Source organism: Nilaparvata lugens, chromosome X (assembly GCF_014356525.2).
Source record: "Nilaparvata lugens isolate BPH chromosome X, ASM1435652v1, whole genome shotgun sequence".
NCBI lineage: Eukaryota > Metazoa > Arthropoda > Insecta > Hemiptera > Delphacidae > Nilaparvata > Nilaparvata lugens.
In genome coordinates this window covers 20,099,171-20,125,534 of record NC_052518.1, presented here as the reverse complement: position 1 = coordinate 20,125,534, position 26,364 = coordinate 20,099,171, and the positions used below count along the sequence as shown (strand labels likewise).

Genomic DNA, 26,364 nt, shown 5'->3' with positions numbered 1-26,364 from the left:
GTTAGAGCCAAGCTGAAAAAATATCTGTTAGGATTGTCCTTATATTCATTTGAAGAATTTTTACATATTTGATTGTGATGAATTTATTATTGACTGTTTTGTGTGTTTTATTTTATTATGTACCGTATGACGTTATTCAATGTATCTGTACATTTGTTGAATAAAAATATTTGAATTGAATTGAATATGAATAGCCCATTGAAATTGTAAGAGATTGTGGAGGGGGATAGGCCTACTGTAAATTTGCAAGAAAGTTCATACTATGTTCATACTATCAATTCTTAAAGAGGAAAAAAATGTAATCAAATTGTGATTTCTTATTGAATTTAATAGACTAAAATTTGCATCAGCTTGATGTTTCATGATTTTCAGCAGAGAGGCATTGCTTTGGAGAAGAGTGGAGCGGCGATTGTAGAAGTAACAGTGTTTTTAAGTAATGCTTGTATTCAATTATTATTCAAATGATTCAAGACAGTGCGGGGAAGGTAGAGTGATGCAGAGGCATAAAATTGAACACTAAAAAAACATTACTTTTTCCAACGCTCTCACTCATACAGCTATCATCTCCGCTCCACACTATGTTTTCATCTTTTAAAAAAGTTCAATGCATGAGTATCCAAACAGAGTATAGTCGGCACCACGCACTGGTAACTTATTATTATTTATTTACTGTAGTATTAGTTATAATGCCATGGTAGGATTGTAAAGAAGATTTGAAAAAAGCCGCCAAAACAATCGAATTAGGCCATCTAAAGTAGTCTAGACACTATAGATGGCCATGATTCCAGACACAAATGATCTTTTTTTTGTAAATCATACAATCGACAATTCCTAAAGTAATACCAGGATTATATTGCATTTATCGAATTGTGTTTAATTAACCACGACGAATATTACTCATAAAATTTTTATGTATTTTTCAAGAGTGACCTGACGCATGTTTCAAGAGTGACCTAACCTGTTTGAAAAATCTGCTCTGCATTCTGCTTCTGCTGCTATCTGCTAGCTGCTGGGCTAGGTGGTAGCGAAGGTCGTTCAGTCAAGTGTTTGGGTTTTGGATTTTAGTTTATTAATAAAAAAGTAATGGCAAACAGGATTTTAACTCGTATATCGTCGGTTTCAAAGCCATTTATTCGAACTTTTGATGCACAAGAAACTATTTTGAGACATGTATGTTACTGTTATTGAAATTTATGCTTATAACCTCAAATTTTCATGTGATAATTATTGATATGATATTTTGATTCCTGTTTTGGCTATGACTAGAATAGTGTAATAATTTATATTTTTGTACAGTAAAGAGTAGTATAGAATTGAATAAAATTCTATTTTTGCAGAAAACAGGTGACCTTAAGCTAACCTTAAAAAGACTGCGTGATCAGAGGCATTCTTGTAATTACATATTTGTACAAGTTAATATAAGTTACAGCCTAACAAAAATAAGGTTATCAGAGTTACAAGAAAATAATATGACCTAAGATATACCAAAATGCCAACAAAATTACATAGTATATAAAGTAAGGTACCGTACTTCTGGAAGATATCCAGGTATGTTTAAATATAGGTCTTCAACATTTTTATCGAGTTCGGAGGACTGAATTGAAAAATATGGCAGAAAGACGTACTTTCTTCCTTTAGACTAATAATTACAAACCTATAATTTAATTGAAAACTTTATACTGGTATCATTAGCGCCTAAACTCCTCTGAAATTCTTGATACGAATAAGAGCACCAAATAATTCTAAAAAAAATATACTTAATTATGGTCTTTCCGCCATTCTTTTTCGGTTGAATCAACTCTTTGAAATTGACAACTGTATTGGGGAAATTTGAGCACACACTCATCTCTTTCGCTTACATTTATCTATATAATCTCCTACAAAAATAACCAACTCCTAATTTGATTATCATGTTAATAAAATTGATTTGTTTGATTTTCCAGGAAGCCACAGCGACTTCTTTTGACATCCAACATAAAACACCGCCTCAGAAGAAAGTAGTGAGTATAATTATGTGATACTGGATTAGTATCTTATGTCACATGGATGGGAAGGGGCCTTTTGCAGGCGAGAATGATGTTTCCAGTCAAGGCGTTAGCCGAGACTAGAATTCCATTCGAGCACTGCAGAAGACATTCACGTCCAAGTAACGTACACTATTTTTTATCATAATAATCTAAAGAAGAATAATTGAGAAATAGAAAACATTACCTGCTTGTGCTGAAGTTACTACATGCATTCTATAAACATAACCTAGTTTACAAATTCCGAATCAGGAATTTTGTGGAAGTTGACAAAACTTACACCTGGTGCGCTGAAGGTGGTTTTTTCGTAGCTGTTTTGCTGTTCCTATTTCGGAACTAGGAAACTTACTCGACTGTAAAGAAAACATATGGTTTCATTACAATAGAGTATGCTGTAATGAGAATATGTTCATTTGTTCTGCAAACATCTGTTTACCGGCTTGATTTCATGCATGGAAAACAGATGAGATTGAATGACTATGAGAAAAAATACAATTGTAAGAATACGGTAATCTGTGAACATGCATTTCCTATCATTTTTTCTGTCGTAGGTGGCACCCCCATAGCCTAATCAAAAATATTATAAACATTATAGTATTGGGTGTTCCTAAAAAAGACAAACTTCGTGGCTGGTTTCCTTACATCAAAATGAAGAAAAAACGTAATTTTCCAATTTATAGGAGATGTTACTTAGTTAGGATATTATTGTTCAACGGTATTTAAAATCAAAGGAAAATTGTAGATAATTCAATTCTAAGTGCCGGTTGCACAAAAGCCGGTTCCACGAGAATCAATCAGAGAATCCGTCTTATCAAAAAGGCCTTCTATGATTGGTTCTCGGGAAATTAATCACGGTTAAAATTCTGTGCAACCAGTTGCCTTTCCAGTTACTGCATTGTTTAAAACGCACCGAAACCTCATAATTATGGCATTTTACTGATCAGAGCAGAGCAGAGATTTTTTCAATGTGCCATTTTTGTCTGTTCTGGTTCTGTCTGATGTATGAGGTGTTTTCTGCCTATATTGGTGTGTTTTAGCAGAGACAGAATATAAGTATATAAAATGTTGTATTCTTGCGTCTCTGGTTTTATAAAAAAGTAGCTTTTTATATTTTCTTCATAATTGAATTATCTATTATTTCCTCTGTTTTTTTTTATATTTATTGGCTGTGTGAGATGCCCACATGAGCTCTAAGCTTATGCGTGGTAATGCGGCGGTTGATAATGGACCTATAGTTTAAGGTGGGTTCCGAACCACAGTTTTAAAATACTGTCAAACCTTGAGTTAGTATCCCAGTTATGTACATTTTACATAATATGTGTTTAATATTACAGTATTTGAAAGTTTTAATACATAATAAAATCGAATCTTAGGAATACATAGGAATCATAGGTAATAGTATTTATTTTGTATTCAAGTTGGCAATGAGTAAATTTCTCTCAATCATGTTGAAAATAAGTTTTTAAATTTATTTTATTAATTCATTTGCCGTGATCAATATTGTTGTAGGACAAGATACCTGTTGCTAAATATGGCGGAAGACATACGGTCACAATGCTGCCGGGAGGTGGTATTGGTCCTGAGCTTATGGGTTACGTGAAGGAAGTTTTCAGGTAAAGTAATTTTCGAAATTTCTTTAGTCAATCAATCAATCTCATTATTCAAGACATACATTGTACATGAATGCGTCATCCACATTAAACAATACTAACAATTCTGAAACATACAGGTATAACCAAGAAAGATAGAAAGAAACAATAACAGCCAAGGTAAGTATCTCTAATTTCCCTGATAAAATTCTTAAAAACTATACGTTTCCAACTTTATTAGGTACTTTTTCAACTTGGTTTTGAACCTTGTCCTATCCTCGCTTTGATGCGTCTCGGGAGGTACCTCATAAATTGCAATTAAGTAGATCATTCACATAAATTATGTGAAGTAATGATGATAAAACAGTTCCCTGAGGGAAGTTGGCGAGTTCGGTGGTACTAGTTTCATCATTTACAGTTAGAGATCGCGTTCTTTCAGACAAGTATCTCTTAATAAGGTCAAGGAAGACTCCCCTAAAACCACATATCTGGAGTTTATCAAAGGAGAATCACTTTAAATTGGAACATGTTGGTATTATTAGAAATGTTTTGGTAATTTTAGATTATTTATTTATTCAATATCATTATTAACTCGTTATGAATGTTTGAGAATGGAACAACAATCTTAAAGCCCTAAACTGTTCCTTTCCTAAATTTTGATAGAAATAGTCGAAAGGTAGGCGAGTATCACAGAGATGTTTAGCCTGCATTGCAGTAAAACCACCCCAATTGACCGTGCACCTCGGTCGGGGCACTGCACAATTCCGGTGGTACGTGGGCCTGGTCGGGGCCCGGACGTATCCTCTAACTCGTCAATAGGCCAGGAGAAAAATACTCTTGGTTCCCAATTGTATACGTCTCCAAGGTGGGCGCTTGCACGTCCACACAGTCCCAAAAGGGGACGTTAGCGTTTCGGAAAGAAGCACCAATGAGAGTGGTTTCTCGACATGCTATTATGCTACTTCCAGAGACGGAGACGCTACCTAAGTCCCACAGTCTGGGTTCCACCACAGTCTGGCGCATGGGAATTTCGCATGCCTTCTACTCTCTTGAGACGGGGGTACCTTAATTCCCATAGTCTGGTCTTCCGCTGGCTCCGAAACTCTACCGGATAGCCTTCACTGTGCCCAGCTACTCCCAGAGACGGAGAATTCAGGTGACTTGGTCGAACAATGAACCTCCCATAGTCTGCCGTACACCCATTAGCCAGGCTACTTCCAGGGACGGAGTCACACAGTCATCAAGTGTACTATGGTTCCCTCTGATTGGTGGTTTTCCCCTTCATCATGAGAACCAGCACCCGTGGCTGGGGGATCCAGTACTTTCTGAGACGAAGCGAGGAACGAAATCCAAAGTAGCTCTCAGAAGAGCTTCCTAGGAGCTCAAGCACCAGCCTTATCCCTTATGGACCTCGAAGTACAATTCCAAAAGTAAGTCCCAATTCGCACAGAACGAACATCCGGCAGGACATCGGTCGTGGCGCAGGTGTGGTCACTTTCTTGCCCGCACTGCGTCTCTTTGCCGTATCTCGAGGCGTACAAGAACGGGCCACTCGTTCAAAATCGAGAACAGACAAAAACTGTTGGATTAAATAAAATGGAATCAAAATAACACTATCCCGCCCGTCTGGTATTGCATACGCCACGTCTCTGCCCTACGTCTCTGCCCGATGTCTGTTCTAAGTGAATTGGGCCTTACTTTTGGTATTGTACTTCGATGTATCATCAAGAGGAAGTGTGGCATGAGTAGTCTACACATGCAAACTGTAACATCTGCCAGTGCGTTACCAGCATATTCACCGTCAAAGAATTTATATGAATACATTTTTTGGGCCACTCTGTATATGACCAAATAACGCATATGACCAAAGCAAAGTCTTCATACAGATCTTAATATAAATAGAATTTCGTTCGGACGTCCGGCGTCCGCTTGGCTTTACTTGAGGGCTAACACGAGCCTTGGGGGTTCATTCTGAAAAGCAGCTGAAGCTATAATGTACGTCCACGATAAAGCATTAATCATTATATAGGTCTTATTATTTACACTATAGTCTTAGTTTAACTAAATTTGTACTTATCATCGATATATTTTAGTAGGCTATGTGTGTGTGTGTTTATCTAATCACCGTAGGCTACCGCTGGTTTATAGTTGATAGTGCCTTTAGGTAACCATAATGGTCCGCCAATATATTCCAGTGGGAAACTTGTGATTCATTAACAATCAGCCTCTAAAATGTCGAAATTTAATAAAAATAGGCGGCCGCTGAGGGGTTACTAAAACTTCTTCCTAGGGGCTCTTTTTGGCGGCTCATCTTGTTCCCAATGCCCGTAAAAGTGATATCCTAGTAAATAAATTTGAAATTGATTATAATTTGAAAGTTTGTTTCAGATTTGGTGGAGTGCCAGTCGATTTTGAAACCGTGCAAATTGATCCAATTAGCGACAGTAATACTGATTTAGAGTATGCTATCACTTCGATTAAGAGGAATGGAGTCGCTCTAAAAGGTGTATTCAACTATTTCAATTAATAAATTTAGCATTAAATAACAAGTGCTGTTTTTGTAAAAATATAAGTTCAGGTACGCAGTTTCTGTGTTTGAGGGTTTACATAAAAGGGGGTCCACCACGGGAAAACTTTTTAATTGAGTCTCAAAAAGGGTGTCTATACAAAAATTGGTCTATAAATTTGTCTTTACCAATTTGGTATAGCATGGAAGAAATTCAGGAAAATGTTAACAAAGTATTCTGTTGCTTTTTAATTTTTTGTCCCAAGAGGTAAGGTACCGCTTTCCGGCGCATACCGTTACAAAAACAGTACTGCATACAACCACAGCCACCTCTAGGATGCCACGGACTAAGGTGAATAGTATTAGAACTTGAATCGAATCAGCAGCTTCTCCGCCGTAGTTGAAAGCAGTGAAAAGCGATTAGAAAGTGAAAGATTTGTATATGCTTTGAAAGAAAGTATATGCTTTGAAAGAAAGTATATGCTTTGAGCTTGCATGCCGCAGCTGACAGCTCTAGGCCTAGCAAAATTGTTGCTAAGTCTGCCGTACTGCAGTACTGCCATTGGGCATGGCATTTATTAGATTGTGATACAACTTCATCAGCGTTTATTCATAGATCTATCAAATTCTATTTCACTAATTATAAAAGATGTGTTTCTATTATTTATTATATTATAACCTGCGTCTGTAATTCGAACTTTCCTTTTTCAACTTATTCCGTTATATTATTGTACTAATACACTTGAAATGAGAAGTTGAGATGGATTCAGATTAGGATAAGTGAGGAATTAGTGAGTGAATGAATCAGTGCCATTTCGCTTTCATATATAGGCATTCTCCAAGTAGTTGTTCTAATATCTCACTCGATATTAATTTGTATTAAACATAACTTTGCTGATTAGATTCACTTAAACTTTCAGCATGTCAACTTTTAGTTGAATAAGAAGCATTAGTAGGAGGGAATGCTGACAGTTTTGTATTACTATTCTTACCAAGCGTTGATTAGTAATCTTAGAATCAATTTCTACTTTCCAGGAAATATTGAAACAGGTAGTTTGGATACGACTGTGATATCTCGAAACGTGGCTTTGCGAAATGAACTCGACCTCTTTGTGAATGTTTTGAACTGCAAATCGTACCCTGGAATCTCAGCCAGACACCAGGATATCGATATTATTATCATCAGACAGAACACTGAAGGAGAATATGCTATGCTTGAACACGAGGTATTTAGTTAATTATACAACAATCAAAAGTTTGTTGAACATAACATTCTATTGCCTCATCAATAGAGTATTTTTTTCATTCATGTTCATAGGAATACTTGATAGTTTTGATTCAATAAACTAGTATCCTTTTGAGAACCAAGAAAAAAAATGGTATTAGTTTATTCAAATAAGGAAAGAGTAGAATTATATAGTTGTGTTATGACTGATTTTGGGCTATTATTCAGACGGCTTTATGTGTTTTATTCTGAGTAGAATATTTTACAATCCTGTATTGTTCTAATTATATGACTATTTTTTGTTATCTTTGTTGCAATTACCCTCACACTATCAGATTTATTTTGTATCAGAATTAAACTTGATCCGTAGTCTCTAGTTAGATAGAAATTTTTAAAATATTAATACAAATTCAAATCTTAAATTAGAATAGTGCACAGGTCGATTTTTGTTCTACGGTACTTGAAAATCGAATTTTGCATTCCGTAAATAATTTTGTAACAAGAACCTGATATTAATTACTGTACGGTACTGTTAATTTTTCCGGCAGTATATCTCAACATTTTCTAGAGGTGTAAGCCTAGGTTTTTCGAGGTTGGTATTGAAATTTGATTTTCCATACCATCAATATATTCTTTAGATATGTTCTATTACATTTCTTCAGTCACTCAAAGTAACATTTTTTCCTTTTTTGAAACTAATAAGTGAACTATTTGATGCTTTCGTTTCAAAGTCTAGTCTGAATGCAATAGTATTCAACATTGTGCAGTTACAATCCATCACATTTCAAAGTTTCAAAAAATATAAAATTACTCCAAAATTTTGAATTTCAAAAACAATGTTGATTAAATTGTATTTGAGTAATTGTATTCATTTGCAAGTGAACTGTAACTGTAAAGTCTTCCAATGAGAATCAATTCTAGTTTTACATTGTATTATTCAATCCAAATTTAGGATATTTTCCGTATAGATCTTATCAATTGATAGTTTTAGATAGTCTTATAAAAACCCATTAGTTTCTTTTATTTTCTCAGATAACTAGATATATTCTTGATAAACATATTTGTTGATTTTTTAAGGTCTTCATTGATAATGTATTTATCGTATCATGTATGTGGCGTGCGTGGCGAGCATGACAGTGCTCTCCAGTAGCGCTGCCACCACCAGGTTTTTAGGGTCCTGGGCCCTGCTACTTTTATAGGATAATATTATTAAATAAATACGCAAATTCACCAAAACAATCTCACTCTATTGAAAAATCCCATAACAAACATCTTTACTTTTTCTCTCTCTCTAAACATAATCACTCCTCAATCACATTACTAAAAACTTCATCTCACTATCTCACGCATAACCTTCCTCCAGCGCGTTTTGGAATGTTCTTCCTTTAGTTTCGCCTCTACACGGTCATCACTCTCTCAACTCACCGGTTCAAAAGTCCAATTTGGTGGCCTGAGTGATGACTCCGCTATTCTAATAATTATTAACCTATGAGAGCGGGGTGTTTGAATTGTTACATCACCCCTCCGCATGAAAAAGATGTGGCATGTACATTTACTGGCACATCTTTAACTTAAGTTGAAATCAACATTTAAATCTTGACAATATCGTTAAATTAATATAGTTAATACATTTTCATATTCATTACATTTTAAAAAATTATAGCATAAAACTCAAGCAGAGAGAGTATCATAGTTATACATTCGAATGATGAATCTAGTCCAATTTTACAAACAATAAATTATTGGGACAGAGCAAAGCAGGGTCCATCTTAACACATTAGGCTACCATAAAGTTCTCCCACATAAAGTTTTTAACTTTCTAATCATTATAGTCCCATCACACATTGGTCACTTTTGAACACCCAGCGATTTTGATACTTTTGAGTTGACTCTTAGGCAGTGTCGTTGCCGAATGTTGTCTCCTGCATTATCTTTTCGAGGTGACCGCCTCCTTCAACTCGGATGGTGGTGTGCCTGTGGCTCTGTTGCTCTGGCCTCTCTGTCCGTTCGCAAAAGGCACTCCTGCGAGACAACACAAAACTTCGACCAGTATCAAGCTTATACTTAATATCGTACATATCACTAAATTCAGCAATAAATTGTCAATTTCCTATTACACTAAACATAAATTATTCTCATGTTTCGATATATTAGATTTTCCTAAGTCGATGCTGATTACTTTATTGAATACAATAGGCTTCTTCATACTTCTAACATTTTACTTTCAAAAGAATTTTCAACTCCTAAATTAATTTTAAAATAAAATAATAGATTAAGTTATAAATATATTTCAAGTGTTCATAGTTACTTTGGTGTGAATTAGAGCAAGACATGAAAATTCTTCAATAATAGAATATTATGCATTTCGTTTTCATTTATTCAGTCCCCATTACAATTGATAAAATTAGTGAATCAAAGTTTCATTATTGGTTTCATGTTTAGTTTCTTATTATTAGTTTCAATCACACAAATCATTCGTCCTCAATCATCAACATTCACTTAGTCCAGGCGCTGGCTTACATTGAGCATACATGAGAGAGGCAGAGAATTTGACTTCGGATTATTATTAGGGGGTCTTTAGTGTATATGAAACTCGATGTCGTCACGTCCCAGGGTGGTCGACATTTTGGGGGGGAGGGGGGTAAGTTGTAAAAAACGCGCGCTTATAAAATCGCCTGTCCTGCAGTTACTATTCATAGTACAGCTTTTAATTTTTTCTCAAAATTATGTACACATAACTGGATTTTAATGTGGTCCTGTACATTTTTGCGATAAACCGCATAGTTTATCCGTAAAAAAATAAAATATCTCGAAAAATGTATTTTTTTATTATGTACTTTTTGTTATTTCTCGGATATTCAAGTCATTAGCCGACTTAGAGGAAAAGGCTCCCAATAAACGTTGTAGGCCGTTTCTTCCTGAATCCAATTATATATATATATAGTTTGGGGGTTACGATCATAGATGCGGCGGTGGGAGGGGGATAAGTAGCACAGTTACGCTGCGGCGCGGTCCTCCCCCATGATTAATGCGCGTAATGGCCTGTCTATCGCATCGCTCCTACTAGTCTATGCATTCAAATTATGTATTTCAGGAACGTTATCTTATGTATTTTCGGTCGCTGAACACGATTTTTCAACTCTCAAGCCTCAATAATTGATAATTCTCATCATAATATACAAATTATGGTCAAAATTACAAACTTCATCTCATTATCATTATTTATGATTACATTGTAATGAAAAACCATCTTGTTAGGAATCCTATTTGTGTTTCTCAGTCGATAAAAAACTGATATTCCATTAAAAGAGAATAATTATTCGATTTAGTTCAATGATCACTTTGGAATTGCGAAAGTCAAGTAGGCCTAATGGAGTGAGTTAAACAAATAATATAGGCTACCCCATATAGAGCATCGTAAAACAGGAGTAAAATATTTTCTTAATATAAATTTACAGTTGAAGCACAAATAATGCCAATTACTACCATGTGATATGACTAAATTTTTGATTACAAAGGAAATACAACTCTAAAGCTGCGTTTACACCAAAGTTATTAACGAGATGTTATTATAACTTAATTTTTATAGATTCTATTAGATTGAACATAACTTATCATACACATGATGGACATGTGTTTGCCAAGTTCCGTTCAATCTAATAGAATCTATAAAGATTAAGTTATTAACATTTTGTTAATAACTTTGGTGTAAACGCAGCTTTACCAACTGATTTCTGTAACTTATATCTAGGAATAGATACTTTTCATCTGGCTGAGTTTGACTGATTGTCTTGGGGTGGTACTTGAATGAAAGTGGAATGGGAGATATCTTTGTTGAATCTGAAATATTTGGAGAGAATACTGTTGGAAATCTATTGAGTGGAGATCAGTATTATTAAGGTGTGAGAGCAAGCAATCAATTCAATGAAACAACTACAAGGACTCATGAACGATTCAAATACGAGAGATTGTCAAAGTATATTTGAAAGAAGTCAGGAGCTGTTTGTAGAATTTTTTTAGAATCACAATGCAAAATCAATGACTACTTTAAATTTATGACTGATTATTGTAACATAGTTTAAGTTATCTTAAATTATATTCATGCTCATAAGGAAGGACTCTGGTATTGCACATAGAAACTGTACGAGAAAAGATCCCATACTTTTCTCATTCAATCACACAAACTATGTTATGGAGTCTGTGTTATATCTAGAAAATATAAAAAAATACCCATAGAAGTAGAAAATAATTTCCAATAAGGGAACATTAACTCTATACAGTCAATACATTGACTCTCTGTTAAATGAAACCTTGAAAATTTAATAAATATTACAACCGATCATGCTTTAGAGCAAACCCTCATTCGATCATCCAAAACTGAGTGATTGGAATAGCTAGTTCTTCAAAGGCTTTCCTAAAATGGCTGCTACTATATAAATAAATCTTCCATCAAAGATATTTTGTTCAAGTATGTTGACATCATTATGGATATCACTGGAGATTGTGAAGAAAGTCATCGAATGAAGTAAAACAAGAATAATGAGAGATGAGAATGATTTCCAGAAGCATAACCTTTTCAAGAGAACATAACATTTTTCTTCAAGACTCTGATGGACAACAGAATCTGCATAATGTTATCAATTGTCTGGAAGCAAGTGAAGAAGTGTGTGATCCTCTTTTGAACTTATAGAAAGAAATAGTTATTCGGTCTCCAACGAATTTTATCTGAACATAGTTGTGGCAAATTGTAAAAGTGTATTCTCACCTATAAAAAGAAACAGAGTTCTTTCATTCTCCACGATGCAATCAGACAAAAATCCTAGTCTTAGTTAATTCTAGAACAAAAAGATCTGATCTCTGTGTTTTTACTAGGTAGCTGTTTAAAGATAATTCAGCATTGAAGTTTTAGTGCAGCATGCATTTTTACAATAACCGCAATCTCTGTCAACATCTGATGGATATTTGAAAAAAACTCTTAATCTCACTTGGCCCATGAAATTGTAAGTGAAACTAGTTGTGGATTTGACCAAATCCCTAAATATCATTGACAAATTTGCATAATGATGACATGGCTCTCCTGAATTCAACTCCTACTTTACTTTTCAAAACTTCAATACGCTGCAAGATTATGGAAACTTTGTGATGAGAAGAGTTATGAAAATTCTCAATAAAGATGGAGTGATGCAGGTGGACATAGCTTTTCATGTCTATGGTCTAAAATCAAACAAAGGTACCTAGTGAACATATTAGAATCAGCAGAGTAAAAGAATCACTCCAATAATATGCTCTCCAAACCATCGAGACTTGATTTCTAAATCTGTGGCAGAGATTTATCAATGTGACATGCAAGAATCTATAAAGGAATAATCCATACGTTGCAGGAATACATACATTCATTCATTCATTCATTCATTTGTGGATAAAATTACAAATCATATAAATATGTTTGGGAAAGAATAACAGGCATGGCTCAAAACTATTCGAATCCCAAATTTTGATACTGAATAACTTGTTACCATTTCAAAACAGTCTGAACGGGAATACCATAATGGATGAATCAATCAAAAGTTAGTGAAATATCATTATGATAATACTGTTAGAAATAATATGAATATATATTTAAATTTCCATTTCATTTTGATTTGACACATATGTATTGGGTATAATTTCTCAAAAGTTCGCGACAAACTGAAGATTCACGAAAGATTAACATTTTCATACTAAACAAAATCATTATGATAATGAATGAATGGACTCCATTTCCACCATGAAGAACTAAGAAATTCCACAAACATTTCATGGAAATTAACTGACCACTATATCAAGTAAGCGTGGCCAGTGTGTAATTAATAATTTAGCCTGCTGCGCATCACAATAAACTTATTTGAAATAAAAACAATAAAACATAAACACATATAAATATTATCATTATTCAATCTTAATATATTTCTTGAAACCCAAGTTTCGTTTATTTAAAACAGTCATTTCTTAGTTTCCTTGCAGACTGAGATGAAGTTTGTAATTTTGACCATAATTTGTATATTATGATGAGAATTATCAATTATTGAGGCTTGAGAGTTGAAAAATCGTGTTCAGTGACCGAAAATACATAAGATAACGTTCCTGAAAAACATAATTTGAATGCATAGACTAGTGGGAGCGATGCGATAGACAGGCCATTACGCGCATTAATCATGGGGGAGGACCGCTCCGCAGCGGAACAGTGCTACTTATCCCCCTCCCACCGCTGCATCTATGATCGTAACCCCCAAACTATATACAGGGTGATTCATAATTATGGTAAAATAATTTGATACGTGATAGTAGAGGTAAAAATAAGAAAAAAAGTTCCTATAAACATATATCCATAAACGCTTCATTAGCGAGCTATACAGAGTGAAAGATTTCGCCCGGAATTCAGTTCCTCTGGTGAAATACACCGATGCTGAATTGTTTGGGAACTAGTTTTTGAAAAACTTATGCTGGATTTATATGGAGAAATATCTGAAAAATTGAATAAAACTAGTCTGCAAGCTGTAGTGTTAGTAGGTTTTGAGAAAAAAAGTTAAAATATGCAAAAAATTCAAGTAGAAAAACACAGACTTCTACGTTTGATGCCCAATAACTTTCTTTAATGACCAGTAAACAAATAATTTTTCGCATTAAAAATTGTAGAGAATTTAATTCTGAAAAGAATTATGTAAGCTTTTTTCTTATTTTTACCTCTACTATCACGTATTAAAATATTTTACCATAATTATGAATCACCCTGTATATATAATTGGATTCAGGAAGAAACGGCCTACAACGTTTATTTGGAGCCTTTTCCTCTAAGTCGGCTAATGACTTGAATATTCGAGAAATAACAAAAAGTCCATAATAAAAAAATACATTTTTCGAGATATTTTATTTTTTTACGGAAAAACTATGCGGTTTATCGCAAAAATGTACAGGACCACATTGGCAGCCAGTTATGTGTACATAATTTTGAGAAAAAATTAAAAGCTGTACTATGAATAGTAACTGCAGGACAGGCGATTTTATAAGCGCGCGTTTTTTACAACTTACCCCCCTCCCCCCAAAATGTCGACCACCCTGGGACGTGAGGACATCGAGTTTCATATATACTAAAGACCCCCTAACAATAATCCGAAGTCAAACTCTCTGCCTCTCTCATGTATGCTCAATGTAAGCCAGCGCCTGGACTAACTGGCCATCACTTTCACACTGCATACTTACTCAACATTCTAATCATTCGCACCGTGTTTTAGTTCTTTATTTTTGTTCCTGTCTCTAGTAAACTTGCTCTAATTCTTTCTCACCAAACATTTGAAGTTATCATCTTGAAGTGATACAAAATAAATATACATGATAAAAATAAACTTCAACTTAAACTTCCTACTGAATATTATCATAAATAAAAAATAAATGAATAATTTATCATATGGGGTCATTCTTTTACATTTAATATGCTATATACATATAAAATATCTCAATAATCATGGTAATAATCAATACACTACATAATCGCTATATCTTCTTGGTTTTTTCCTTTTTCTCTTGTGTTTCGAGTTTGCATCGTTATCTGATTCATTTTCATCATATTCTTCCTCTTCTCTTACTTCGTCATCGTTATCGTCGTCGTCTTCGTCTTTTTCCTCTTCAATTTGCTCTTCTTCGTTTTCCTTATTGACTTCTCTTTGTTCTTCATCTTCTTCCTCTTCTTCTTCTGGATCGTTTCTCTCTCGAACTTCATTTCCAGCTTGCTCATAGTACAACGCTGGTTTTATTCTGTTTACATGTACAACTACGTTCTTTCCTCTTAATCTCAATACTACATTCAGTTTCGATTTAATTTCTACAATTCGATACGGTCCTCTCCATAGCTTTGACAATTTCTTCACTCTCTTTCTTTTGATTTGTAGTACATAGAGATAAACTTTTTGTCCTACACGATATTCACTTGTTTTAGATTTTTTATCGTACTGCTTCTTCTGCGTTTTCCTTGCCTCTTGGCACTCAACTGACATTTCTTTTATAGTTTGTAATCTACTTCTAAGATCTCTGTATCCTCAGTTAATGTGAGATCAGCTTCAAGCGGTGTTCTCATTTTCTTTCCGAATACCATCTCATAAGGTGTGTATCCAATTGATTCGTGCTCTTGCGAATTGTATGCCATATTCACCATGGGAAGCAACTCATCCCAGTCATCTTGATTTTTGTTGACATAATGACTCAACATTTTTGGTAAAGTTCTGTGAACTCTTTCCGTTCTACCATTACTCATTGGGTGATAAGCTGTTGTTTGTAATTTTCTTATTCCTAGAAGTTTGCACATCGATATCATCAGATCAGATGTGAAATTAGTTCCTTGATCAGTAATTAATTCTATTGGTACGCCGATTCTTGTTATCACTCTCTGTATTAGTGCTTGTGCAATATTCTCAGCAGTTTTATCCGGTAGGGCGATAAACTCTCCATCTAGTAAAATGATCAATTACTGTTAGGATGTATCTGTTTCTTGACTTTGATAACGGAAGTGGACCTAGAATATCACATGACAGTCTGTATCCAAATTCGGTCACTTCTTTAAATTCTCCTAAGGGTGCTTTCGATTTTCCGTAATCTGTTCTTTTACTACATTCTTCACACGCTCTTATAAAATTAGTTACCTACATCATTCTTCATTTTAGGCCAATAAAACTTTTCTTGAATTCATACAATTGTTTTATTAATTCCCCTATGACCGACTTAAGGAAGATCATGGTGAAGGCGAATAACTTTCTCTCGAAGGCTTCTTGGTATAACAATCAACTTCTTATCATGTTTCTTGAAGTGAATGATCCCTTCTGGACTCAATTTGAAACTAGGATACTCTCGAAGGCGCTGACACTCTTCGTCTGCTCTCTGCTTCTCTCTTATGATTTCCAAGTCTAACAATGGAAGATTCTCAACTGCATTCTAACACCAGGCTTGTGAATTACTTTATAATCGTACTCAGCTACCTTCAAAGCCCATCTAGTTAGTCTACTTGATGGATCTTTCAGTGATAAAAGCCACTTGATAGCACTATGATCGGTATATAAAGTGAATGATCGACCATAGAGGTAACATCTAAAATATTCAACAGCCCACACAACTGCTAATAGCTCTCGCTCTGTTACACTGTAATTTTGTTCAGGTGAATTGAGTTGTCTAGATGCATATGCAATAACATGTTCAACTCCATTGATTTCCTGAGCTAAAATTGATCCAATTGCGAAATTACTGGCGTCTGTGCTAAGAATAAATGCTTTTGAAAAATCTGGATAAATAAGGAGCGGTTCTGTGATAGTTTTTCTTTCAACTTTTGAAAAGCGGTTTCACATTCTTCATCCCAGTCAAAATGTTCATTCTTTTTAGTTAATTTTGTAAGCGGTTTAGCGATTTCGGCGAATTTTGGAACATGTCTTCTGTAATAACTGCATAAACCTACAAAACCACGGATCTCTTTTCCATTTTTAGGTCGAGGAAACTCTTTGATTGCTTCAATTTTTTTAGGACATGGCTTGATTCCATCTCTGGTGACTATGTGACCTAGAAAACTTATTTCTGGTTTAGCAATTTGACATTTTCTCAATTGAACACTCAAATTGACTTCTTTAAATCTATCCAATACTTCGGCAATATCTCCAGTGTGCTGATCTATTGTAGGGCTAAGTATTAAAATATCATCCATGTACGGTAAGCATGCTTTTCCTTTCAATCCTAATCCTTTCAAGAATTGTAGACTCTACCTTGAGTCTACAATTCTTTGAAACACTGCTGGTGAATTGATAAGTCCCATTGGCATTCTTGTATATTCATAATGTCCATCAGGAGTACTAAAAGCAGTTTTTTCTTGACTATCAGAGTCCATTTTGACTTGGAAGAATCCAGAATTCATATCAAGTGCTGTAAAATATTTGCTACCTCCTAATGAATCTAATGTCTCGTGGATATCAGGTAAAGGCCATACTTCTGGAACTGTAATTTCTCTAAAATCAATACACATTCTGCAAGTAATAACACCATCAGGACCTGGCTTTTTCGGAACAATAACAACTGGTGCTGACCAAGGTGATGAACTGGTCACAATGATTCCTTTGTCTAGCTGTTCCTGAATAAGTTTCTTCAAAACATCTCTCTGTGAATGTGGTACCCTGTACGGTCTTTTATTAATAGGGGGGTGATCACCAGTATTAATTTTGTGTTCTACTGTTGATGTACAGCCTAAATTCTCAATTCTTTCAAGACTAAAAATGTCAATATATTTGCAAAGTATATTTCTCATCTTAATTCTCTCTTCATTATCCAAATGACTCAACTTTCCTTCTAATTTAGCTGCAAACTCCTCTGTTCTGTTTCTAGTTAGCTTCACTTCTTTATAGTTAGCATCGTGTTCATCATTGCTTGATTGAGACTCTTCAACATTACAAATTAATGTGTTCTTATATAATGTTAAATCTTCATTGGTTACATTTGTTACTTTAGTCCAACACATACCATTCATTACTTTAGAAAGACTTCGGGCTATTAAAATTCCATGAACTTTGACTGTTACAGGCTCTGTTATTATTACTTTGTTTTCTAATTAATTTTTCAATTCTGTATTGTTTTTTCCCAATTTGATTTGTAATATTCTCTCCGACCTAGCAGGTATTGTGAGATTGGTTCTACGATACGCATTAACATGAACTGTCGATTGTAAGGGTAATTTTGAAGTTATCGGTTTTGATTGGATAAAATTGTCTTCTATCTTTGAATTTGTAAAATCTGTTTGAGTACTTCCTTCAATTTTCATACTTATAGTTTTTGATTGAGTATTTTCTTCTTCAACCTTCATATAGCCACTCTTTTTGTAACCTTCATTGGAACTGTTTCTTTCATAAAGTCGCGCAACTTGCCTTCCTTCCATAAATAATATACTACGATCAAGGTCTATGACTGACTTTTTAATGTTGAGAACATCATATCCCAGTATTGCAATATAGGTGTCTGGTAAGTCAACTACTATCAAGTCGCATTTTACCTCCATTCCATTCAGTTTTATAACTTGCCTCACTGTCCCATGCACTCGCATAAGGGCTCCAGCGATGCCTCTAATTAGGATGTTGCTTGGAGTGATTGTGCCAGTTACGATTTGTCTTGTGATAAGGGATACTTGTGCTCCCGTATCAACTACAATCTTTCCTTCCACTCCTCCAATATTACCATCCACAACTAGTTCTTCGGCACTATTTTGGCATAATGTAGTTACAATTTTAGGCTTACTTCGTCTCGCCTGTCAAGACCTATTACAAAAGTGATCTGAATTTACTAATGTTTGGGGTTCCCAACGGCGGTCTTGAGCTCCCCGTTGTCGTTTAACAACTTCTCTTGATCTTCTCGGTTGTCATTTATCTTTTCCCCACTTCCCCAACAATTGTGTGCAAGATGTCCTCGCTTTGTTGCAATTGTTACAAAATTTATCTGCGGAATATTGTTTCATTCTACATTCAATTTCTAGATTACCCTTCTTCTTACAAAAGTTACAAACTCGAATGCCCACTTGTTGAGTGTCAGTGTGTACAACTCTCTTCCTACAATGTCTAGCGATGTGTCCAATCTTCCCACAGTTATAACAATTTTTTTGAGTTATTGTGCTAAATACTTTTCTAGATGGCTCCTGTTCATTTTGGAAGGGTTTTTTTTATCTAAGTTGAAAATCGCTATGGATGTTGCTACTTTAACATCTTTAAAGGATGTTGGGAATTCTATGCGAGTTTGTTTCCCTATTTCACCATGTAATACTCTTAAGAATGACTCCATGGTTCTCCTATAAGCTATATAGTATTTTATCAGCTTCATCACTTGCTGTTACTCTAATCGTCTTCCTACTAATGTTCATGACTCGGTCTGCATATTTTTCAATTGACTCTCCTTTATTTTGTTGGACTGATTCTAATTGTTCATAGTAATAGCTAGCGACTTGGTAGGCTATCACCAAAACGCTCAACTAAAGCTCTAATTTCAACTGCAGATTTTGCATTCCTACACCTATCATCTGACTTGAAAAACAATAATGCACTTCCAGTAAGTTTTAATCTGATAATTTGTGTCTTTTGAAATTCTGACCAGCCACACAATTGAGAGATTCCATCAACAGTGTAAAGAAAAGAATAAATTTGATCTGACTGATCTCCATCGAATGTTGGAATACTGTTAACTAAATCGAAATTTGGTTTGTTATTTTGCTCAGGGGGTGTAACAAGTTCTACATCTACTAAATTTGTATCTGTTCTATTTAGGTCTCTGTTAACAGTTTCGTTTAGTGTGATACTAAGTTGATTTAATCTAGCTGATAGCGCTTCAAAAGCAGCTTGAACTTCTACTTCCTGCCCTTCAAAATTAACTCTCTCAGCCATTTTAAATTTTTATAATTAACCTTTCATTTTCGTGAATAAATAACTCTCATAAACAATAAATTTAATCTATCAGCTCTGTGTGACCTAAATAATTTCATCTTTGATCTGAAATCTTTTCATCTTATATGATTTTATAATAAACAAAATTGATATCTGACCTGATTGATTCAGCATAAATAAACATTAATAATTTGATATGAGCTCTAAATAAACTGAATTAACTCTCTCAGCCATTTTAAATTTGTATAATTAACCTTTCATTTTCATGAATAAATAACTCATTAGCAATACATTTAATCTATCAGCTCTGTCATAACCTATCATAAAATTAATTCATTGGGAAGTCTATCTCCAACATAACAATTCGATAAATAAATAAATAAATAAATATATATATATATATATATATATATATATATATATATATATAATAATAACAATAATATTTTCAATATAGAAAGAGCTGTATAAATTTCTCACCAAATTTAATTGATGTCTTCATCTCCATTGTAGAATGCCGCAAACGTTGCCCCAGTAGTAGATCCATGTTATTACAGTTGTCATCCGCCGAACAGCTGGTAGAATGTCAGCGACATTCTCTATGGAGTCGTGTAGCCTGAAGAGCGATGAACCTGGTGACGTATTCGCCAACACCCAAAAGTTGGAGGAAGCCCACGTCACACCTCTGCCAATCCCCACCCCAACGTTTTCTTGGTTCGCTGCCCGCGTTCTGCTGACTCAAGACATTTCCGCTTTCCAGAGTTCAACAATCGCGCTCGGTTTCATATTTCATCCGAATAATTTTCGAAATCACTGTTCAACAGTCTTTAAAATTGAATTTAATCATTTTTCCAGCTGCATCATTTTTGAGACGTCAACGTTTTTTAGAAAATATTACTGAAAGGATTTGATATATTGAACTATGAGTTTGAGAAATTTTGCCCTTTGTCCGAATTCATGTAGGAATAAATTTATACTGTTCATTATTTTCGTTAATAAGGTTCTCTTCACAAAGTACAGGAACACATAATACACATAATCAAGAGTTCAACAATATCACGTCCACATATTCAAAAGCGAATTAAAATTTAGTAACACTTTATGTGTTTTGAAACTTTGAAACTATCTTAAAACTATATATGAAAATATCAAAAATACTTTTAAAAAGTTTTCAGAGTTCGGATCCCACCGCCAAGTCACCACTTGTGGCGTGCGTGGCGAGCATGACAGTGCTCTCCAGTAGCGCTGCCACCACCAGGTTTTCAGGGTCCTGGGCCCTGCTACTTTTATAGGATAATATTATTAAATAAATACGCAAATTCACCAAAACAATCTCACTCTATTGAAAAATCCCATAACAAACATCTATACTCTCTCTCTAAACATAATCACTCCTCAATCACATTACTAAAAACTACATCTCACTATCTCACTCACAACCTTCCTCCAGCGCGTTTTGGAACGTTCTTCCTTTAGTTTCGCCTCTACACGGTCATCACTCTCTCAACTCACCGGTTCAAAAGTCCAATTTGGTGGCCTGAGTGATGACTCCGCTATTCTAATAATAAACTATGAGAGCGGGGTGTTTGAATTGTTACATGTATTCATTTTTCATTACTTTTTTATTTTAATCCGCTATGTATTGTTTTTTGTTGAAGAGTGTGTATGGTGTGGTTGAAAGTATGAAAATAGTTACTGTTGAAAACTCAGAACGAGTATCACGCTTCGCATTTGAATATGCCAAAAAAGCTGGTCGTAAGAAGGTTACTACAATCCACAAAGCGAACATAATGTAAGTGATTTTCTGACTAGAATGAATAACTCGCTAAAAGCCAATAATACTAACAATATTTTTACTTGAATCTTTTGCACTTCAACTCTTGCATTATTCTTTTGAATGAATAATTTCACTCAAATTGATAAATAATTCAATATTTGATCAGCAGATATCCTTAAAAATGCCAGTGATATCTCAACTTTGAACTTTCTTTAAATTATCTTAACCTTGGTTATACTCAGTAGCCTATTTCAAGAAAAATGATTCAATCTTAGATACATGTACTCATTATGAAAAGAGATTAAGATCAAAAAATCATATACTAGAATGAATCACTGGATATTAAAAAATATGAAAACATTTCTTCAATGTTCAATGTGACTTCGATTAGGTGCACAGATAACATCTGATAACTTCTTAATCCATCCCAAACTGTGTGTTAAGTTACTTCTGTCTTAAAAGCTACAACAGCTGATATATGTTTATCAATATCAAGAGGTATGGGAAAAGCATACTTAACAACAAAAATGTGTTCCTTACTATTTGATTTAGAAAAACTGGATGTCAGCTAATGCAGCTTCAGTGAAAGTGTATTCTTATGGTATGAATTACAAAATTTCTAGCTGTCATGTGTGCACCTAATGGTAATGGCCGTTTTCTCACTCACCGATTGTCGACCAATATTAATTTATCGTCACGACACCCACAATGTCATCCGATAAGCTGTTGATGAGAATTACCCAATCATAGGACATTCTAAGTGTCGTGACGATAAAATATTTAATTTTGGTATTTCAAGTGTGAAAACGGCATAAATTGAACGTTTATGATTTATGTTGATAAAATTTAGTACCTTGTGATTAAGTTTGTTTGTGATTTTTCATTGTCAAACCATTTTGCGTAATATATATGGAAGAAGGCTATTTGAATTTGAGCCATTCATTTTCAAACATTCAGTACAGTAATTATTTCTTAATAATTAGCTCACCTATTTTTAAATATTTTTGTCACCTAAATTTTTTGTACGGTAGCTGTATTGTTAAAATGTTTTTAATTATTAGTTCATGTTCACGTAGAACGCTGGTTATGGTTCTGATTTAATCTTTATGCTACTTCGTCCAAATTATTTCAGTGTTTTATAGATCACTATATTTTGCATGCTGCTTAGATTACTTCGATTTCTATGCTATGTTAAGTGTATTCTTCGGAATATCCTCATGTCAACTAGTCCGAGGGCAAATATTTTAAATGTAGTTAATTAATCATTTAACTCGTTGACTATTCAGTATCTTTCAACTGAAGGGTCTTTTTCAGTCGCTAAGGTCAATGTGTTTGATAGGCCAAGGCTAGAAAGGTTCGTTAGGTTGAACAATATCAAGTTTTTCATCAACTGTTTTTAAATTTTTAGTGAGAAAACATGAAGAACCCAATATATAACCTATAAACTTGAGTGTTGATAGGAAATGACAAAGGGTAATACGGCAAGGCAGAACATCCAAAAGGATCTCTCTGCCAATAAAAGCCATATGAATAAATAAATAAATAACTGTTTTTGTAATTGTGAAAAACTGTTTTAAACCACTGGTCTAATTATAAATTGTTTAATTGTTCATTAAAAGTTTTTTGTTACTTGTTTTATAACTATATTTTCAAATAAAAGTGAAAATAGGGTTTCAATGTTTGCTTTCTCAGTGATTTTCAAAAATTAAACTGTCATTGAGTTGAACATTTATGTCTGTATTACACCCTATTTTGGTGAGGTCCACGTTATAATGACAGTATTTGATGAGCATTGGTGCTGCTATCCTTATTTATCATTCGACAAAGCAGATAGCTATCTCCTTTTCTACCTCTGCAACATTGCCAGATCGTTTTTCAACAATGTAGAAATATAATTAATCAACATATTCAATCTCATTTATGAAAATTTATTATTAAATCATTAAAGAATATATTTTCTTGACGAATATATTATAATTGATTTTATTTTCAACAAGGACAGTTGATATTTATCAGATATACCGGTATGAGCTATATTCTTCAGAAGGCAGAGAATCGGAAACGCTGTTTACCGATGTTTCTCCACTGTCATTATAACGTGGACCTGACTATAGGCGCCTAGGCTAGGTCTGTTTTATCACGAATGCCGTTTGATTGTTGATAAGCCAATGATTCCATGTTTTGTGATTGCTTGATTAATTGATCAGCCTTCATTGTAACGTTGGAGGGCGATGTTACGGCTCTCTCTCTCTCTGTAACTCTCTCTCTCACACATTTATAAGAATACTTATGCATGTAATCTCATTCATTATGTTGTGTTTCTGAACAGGAAACTATCCGACGGCTTATTCCTTGAGACAAGCCGTAAAGTGGCAAAGGAATACCCGGAGATTGAGCACAACGACATGATCATTGATAACTGTTGTATGCAGTTGGTTTCCAATCCTCATCAATTCGATGTCATGATAATGACCAATTTGTATGGTACTATTGTGTCCAATGTTGTTTGTGGTTTGGTGGGGGGAGCTGGACTTTTGTCTGGAAAGAACTATGGTGATCATGTGAGTAGCATTCGAACCATTTTTCAATACTCAAATGTAATAATATGCTTGTTTATTCAAGCAACAATATTGAATATCCATTCCAATACAATGCACCTGGAGTGTTTAATCACCTGATAAAACCAAATAATTTTTTGAAATTGAATATTCCATTCTATTATTCTATAAATAGAATAATTTACTATGTAAATGGATGATAATCACTAATGATAGCCACCATTAATATTCTATTCTATTATATAATATAACTATTATATTTAACAAATTTTATTACATATCTAATTCAATCGCATTTTATCTGTACAATGGATCCAGACTCCAGAGTGTTCAATCAATTACCGATAGGCCTATTTATATAAACAGATGGAAATTAATGAGAAATTGAATTTATTCTAATGCTAATTAATGAGTAATTATTATTAAAACGAAAATCCAAATTAAATGCTGAAAACCACCCTGAAGACATTTAATTTGGATTTTCGGTTTATAATAAGTATTCATTTGAATAAATGTAATTTCTCATTAATTTCCATTTGTAGACTGGCTGGCCGCTATGACTTCATATAAAGTTTGCGCTGCTATCCGGAGATTATCAGTTTGGTGTAAAGGTGACTAGCAATTAGCAGGTAACGGGTTCGATTCCCGGGCTGGCAAGTAATTTTTGGATAGTAGCTCTCATTCACATCGAATTTCCATTTAGTTGTTAACTAAATTTCTGTTAAATTTTTAATTTCTATTTTATTTATTTCTGGGCTGAAAAGTGGGCTCAAATCAATTTAAGTGGATAACATAACCTATAATTTCTATTCATTCATAACTCTACCTTCATTGTATTATCATTCATCCCATCATCATCACCTAGGCTTAAAATACTTCTAGAAAGTCGCCTTTGTAAAATAATAAAAATAAAACCCTGTTGTCAATATTTGCAGTAGCAGAAGTCTTCGGGGTGATTTATAGCATTTAATTTGGATTTTAGTTCAATAATAATTACTCATATTTATTTATTTATTACATTTCCAACGGTATACACCAATTTCAAAAGAATACAATTAACTATCTAATTAATATATTAACTATCATTAAGCAACATATTAATTTCATTATTCAATTACAAGACGAACATATAACAAAACCAATTCCTCTATTGAAATAATATGAGGTATTAGCCTGTATAAGTTTCTGGTGAAGTTTAAAAGAAAAAGCAGTTGTGGACTAGTACCTAGTACCTTTACTGTTATTCTTATTGTATTCAAATATGTATAGTGAGACTCAGCTTTAATGAAGAGTATTTTAAAGGAAATAAGCTTGTATAGACAAATTATTATATTATGTACATTTTACTATTGTGAGATTAAAACTGAAGTTATGTACGGTAATATTATTAAATTGATGTTTCTGATAGCATTGTTTATGCATTGAAGGAATAAAATAATTATTATTTTTATTGTTGTATTTAGAGAAATTTGAAAGTATACAGATTTTAAAAATGATAACGATTATTTTTGTGTGCCTCGAGGATATGTTACGCTGTAATGAAAATTCCAATCCAGTGGTCCAACCATATCATGTACACTGATTTTATTAATTTTTATGATATGTATTCATTATTTATTCATCTTTGTATTCGTATAGCAAGCACTTATCATAAGAATGATATTGGGAGAGGAAAAACAGGCAAATAATTTACTCTCCACAATTGAGACTAATAATTTATAGTTTCAGATTGATGATTTGGTGTAGACATTGAAATGGACATAACCTACATAATATTTGGACGATTTGAGACAAAATTAGGAAATAGGAGAAGTTTTGGGCTATAACCTGTTTTTTTCCGACTTGTTTGTTCTATTCAATAAATAAATAAACAGTTTGAATCAAGGTTAAGTCACTTTTCATCACAATTTATTTGTACTGAAAATTATTCATCAACCAATTTTTTACTTTTTCTTGTTTGCAGTATGCTATTTTCGAGCCAGGAACCAGAAACACTGGTACAGCTATTGCTGGAAAGAATATTGCAAATCCAATTGCCATGCTAAATGCTGGTGTGGACATGTTGGAACATTTGGGACATTTCGTGCATGCTGATATTCTGCAGAATGCCATTGACAAAACTGTCAATGAAGATCGTATTCATACGCCAGGTTAGTAGCATCTTTATCTGCATTTGAAAGTCACATTCACAAAAAACTTTTAAAGTAACGGTCAAAGTGCTGACAGTTTACAGTGAATCTCACTAGATATGCCCACTAAA

At 33.9% G+C, this 26,364-nt stretch overlaps 1 protein-coding gene across 2 annotated transcripts in view; it reads left to right on the top strand.

Annotated features, from left to right (window-relative positions):
- The first annotated feature begins 770 nt into the window (after positions 1–770).
- The window catches only part of LOC111052492 (isocitrate dehydrogenase [NAD] subunit gamma, mitochondrial), a 36,431-nt gene continuing 10,837 nt past the window's right edge, over positions 771–26,364 (top strand). Inside the window, exons 1-8 of one of the 2 annotated variants that reach the window (XM_022339186.2) lie at positions 771–1,170; positions 1,944–2,000; positions 3,534–3,637; positions 6,002–6,117; positions 7,155–7,345; positions 21,428–21,561; positions 23,876–24,107; positions 26,068–26,254. In XM_022339186.2, coding sequence (XP_022194878.1) covers positions 1,084–1,170; positions 1,944–2,000; positions 3,534–3,637; positions 6,002–6,117; positions 7,155–7,345; positions 21,428–21,561; positions 23,876–24,107; positions 26,068–26,254 — 1,108 coding nt within the window. In that variant the 5' untranslated portion in view covers positions 771–1,083. The remainder of the gene's footprint in view (positions 1,171–1,943; positions 2,001–3,533; positions 3,638–6,001; positions 6,118–7,154; positions 7,346–21,427; positions 21,562–23,875; positions 24,108–26,067; positions 26,255–26,364) is intronic. The other variant, XM_022339187.2, reaches the window with a different exon arrangement.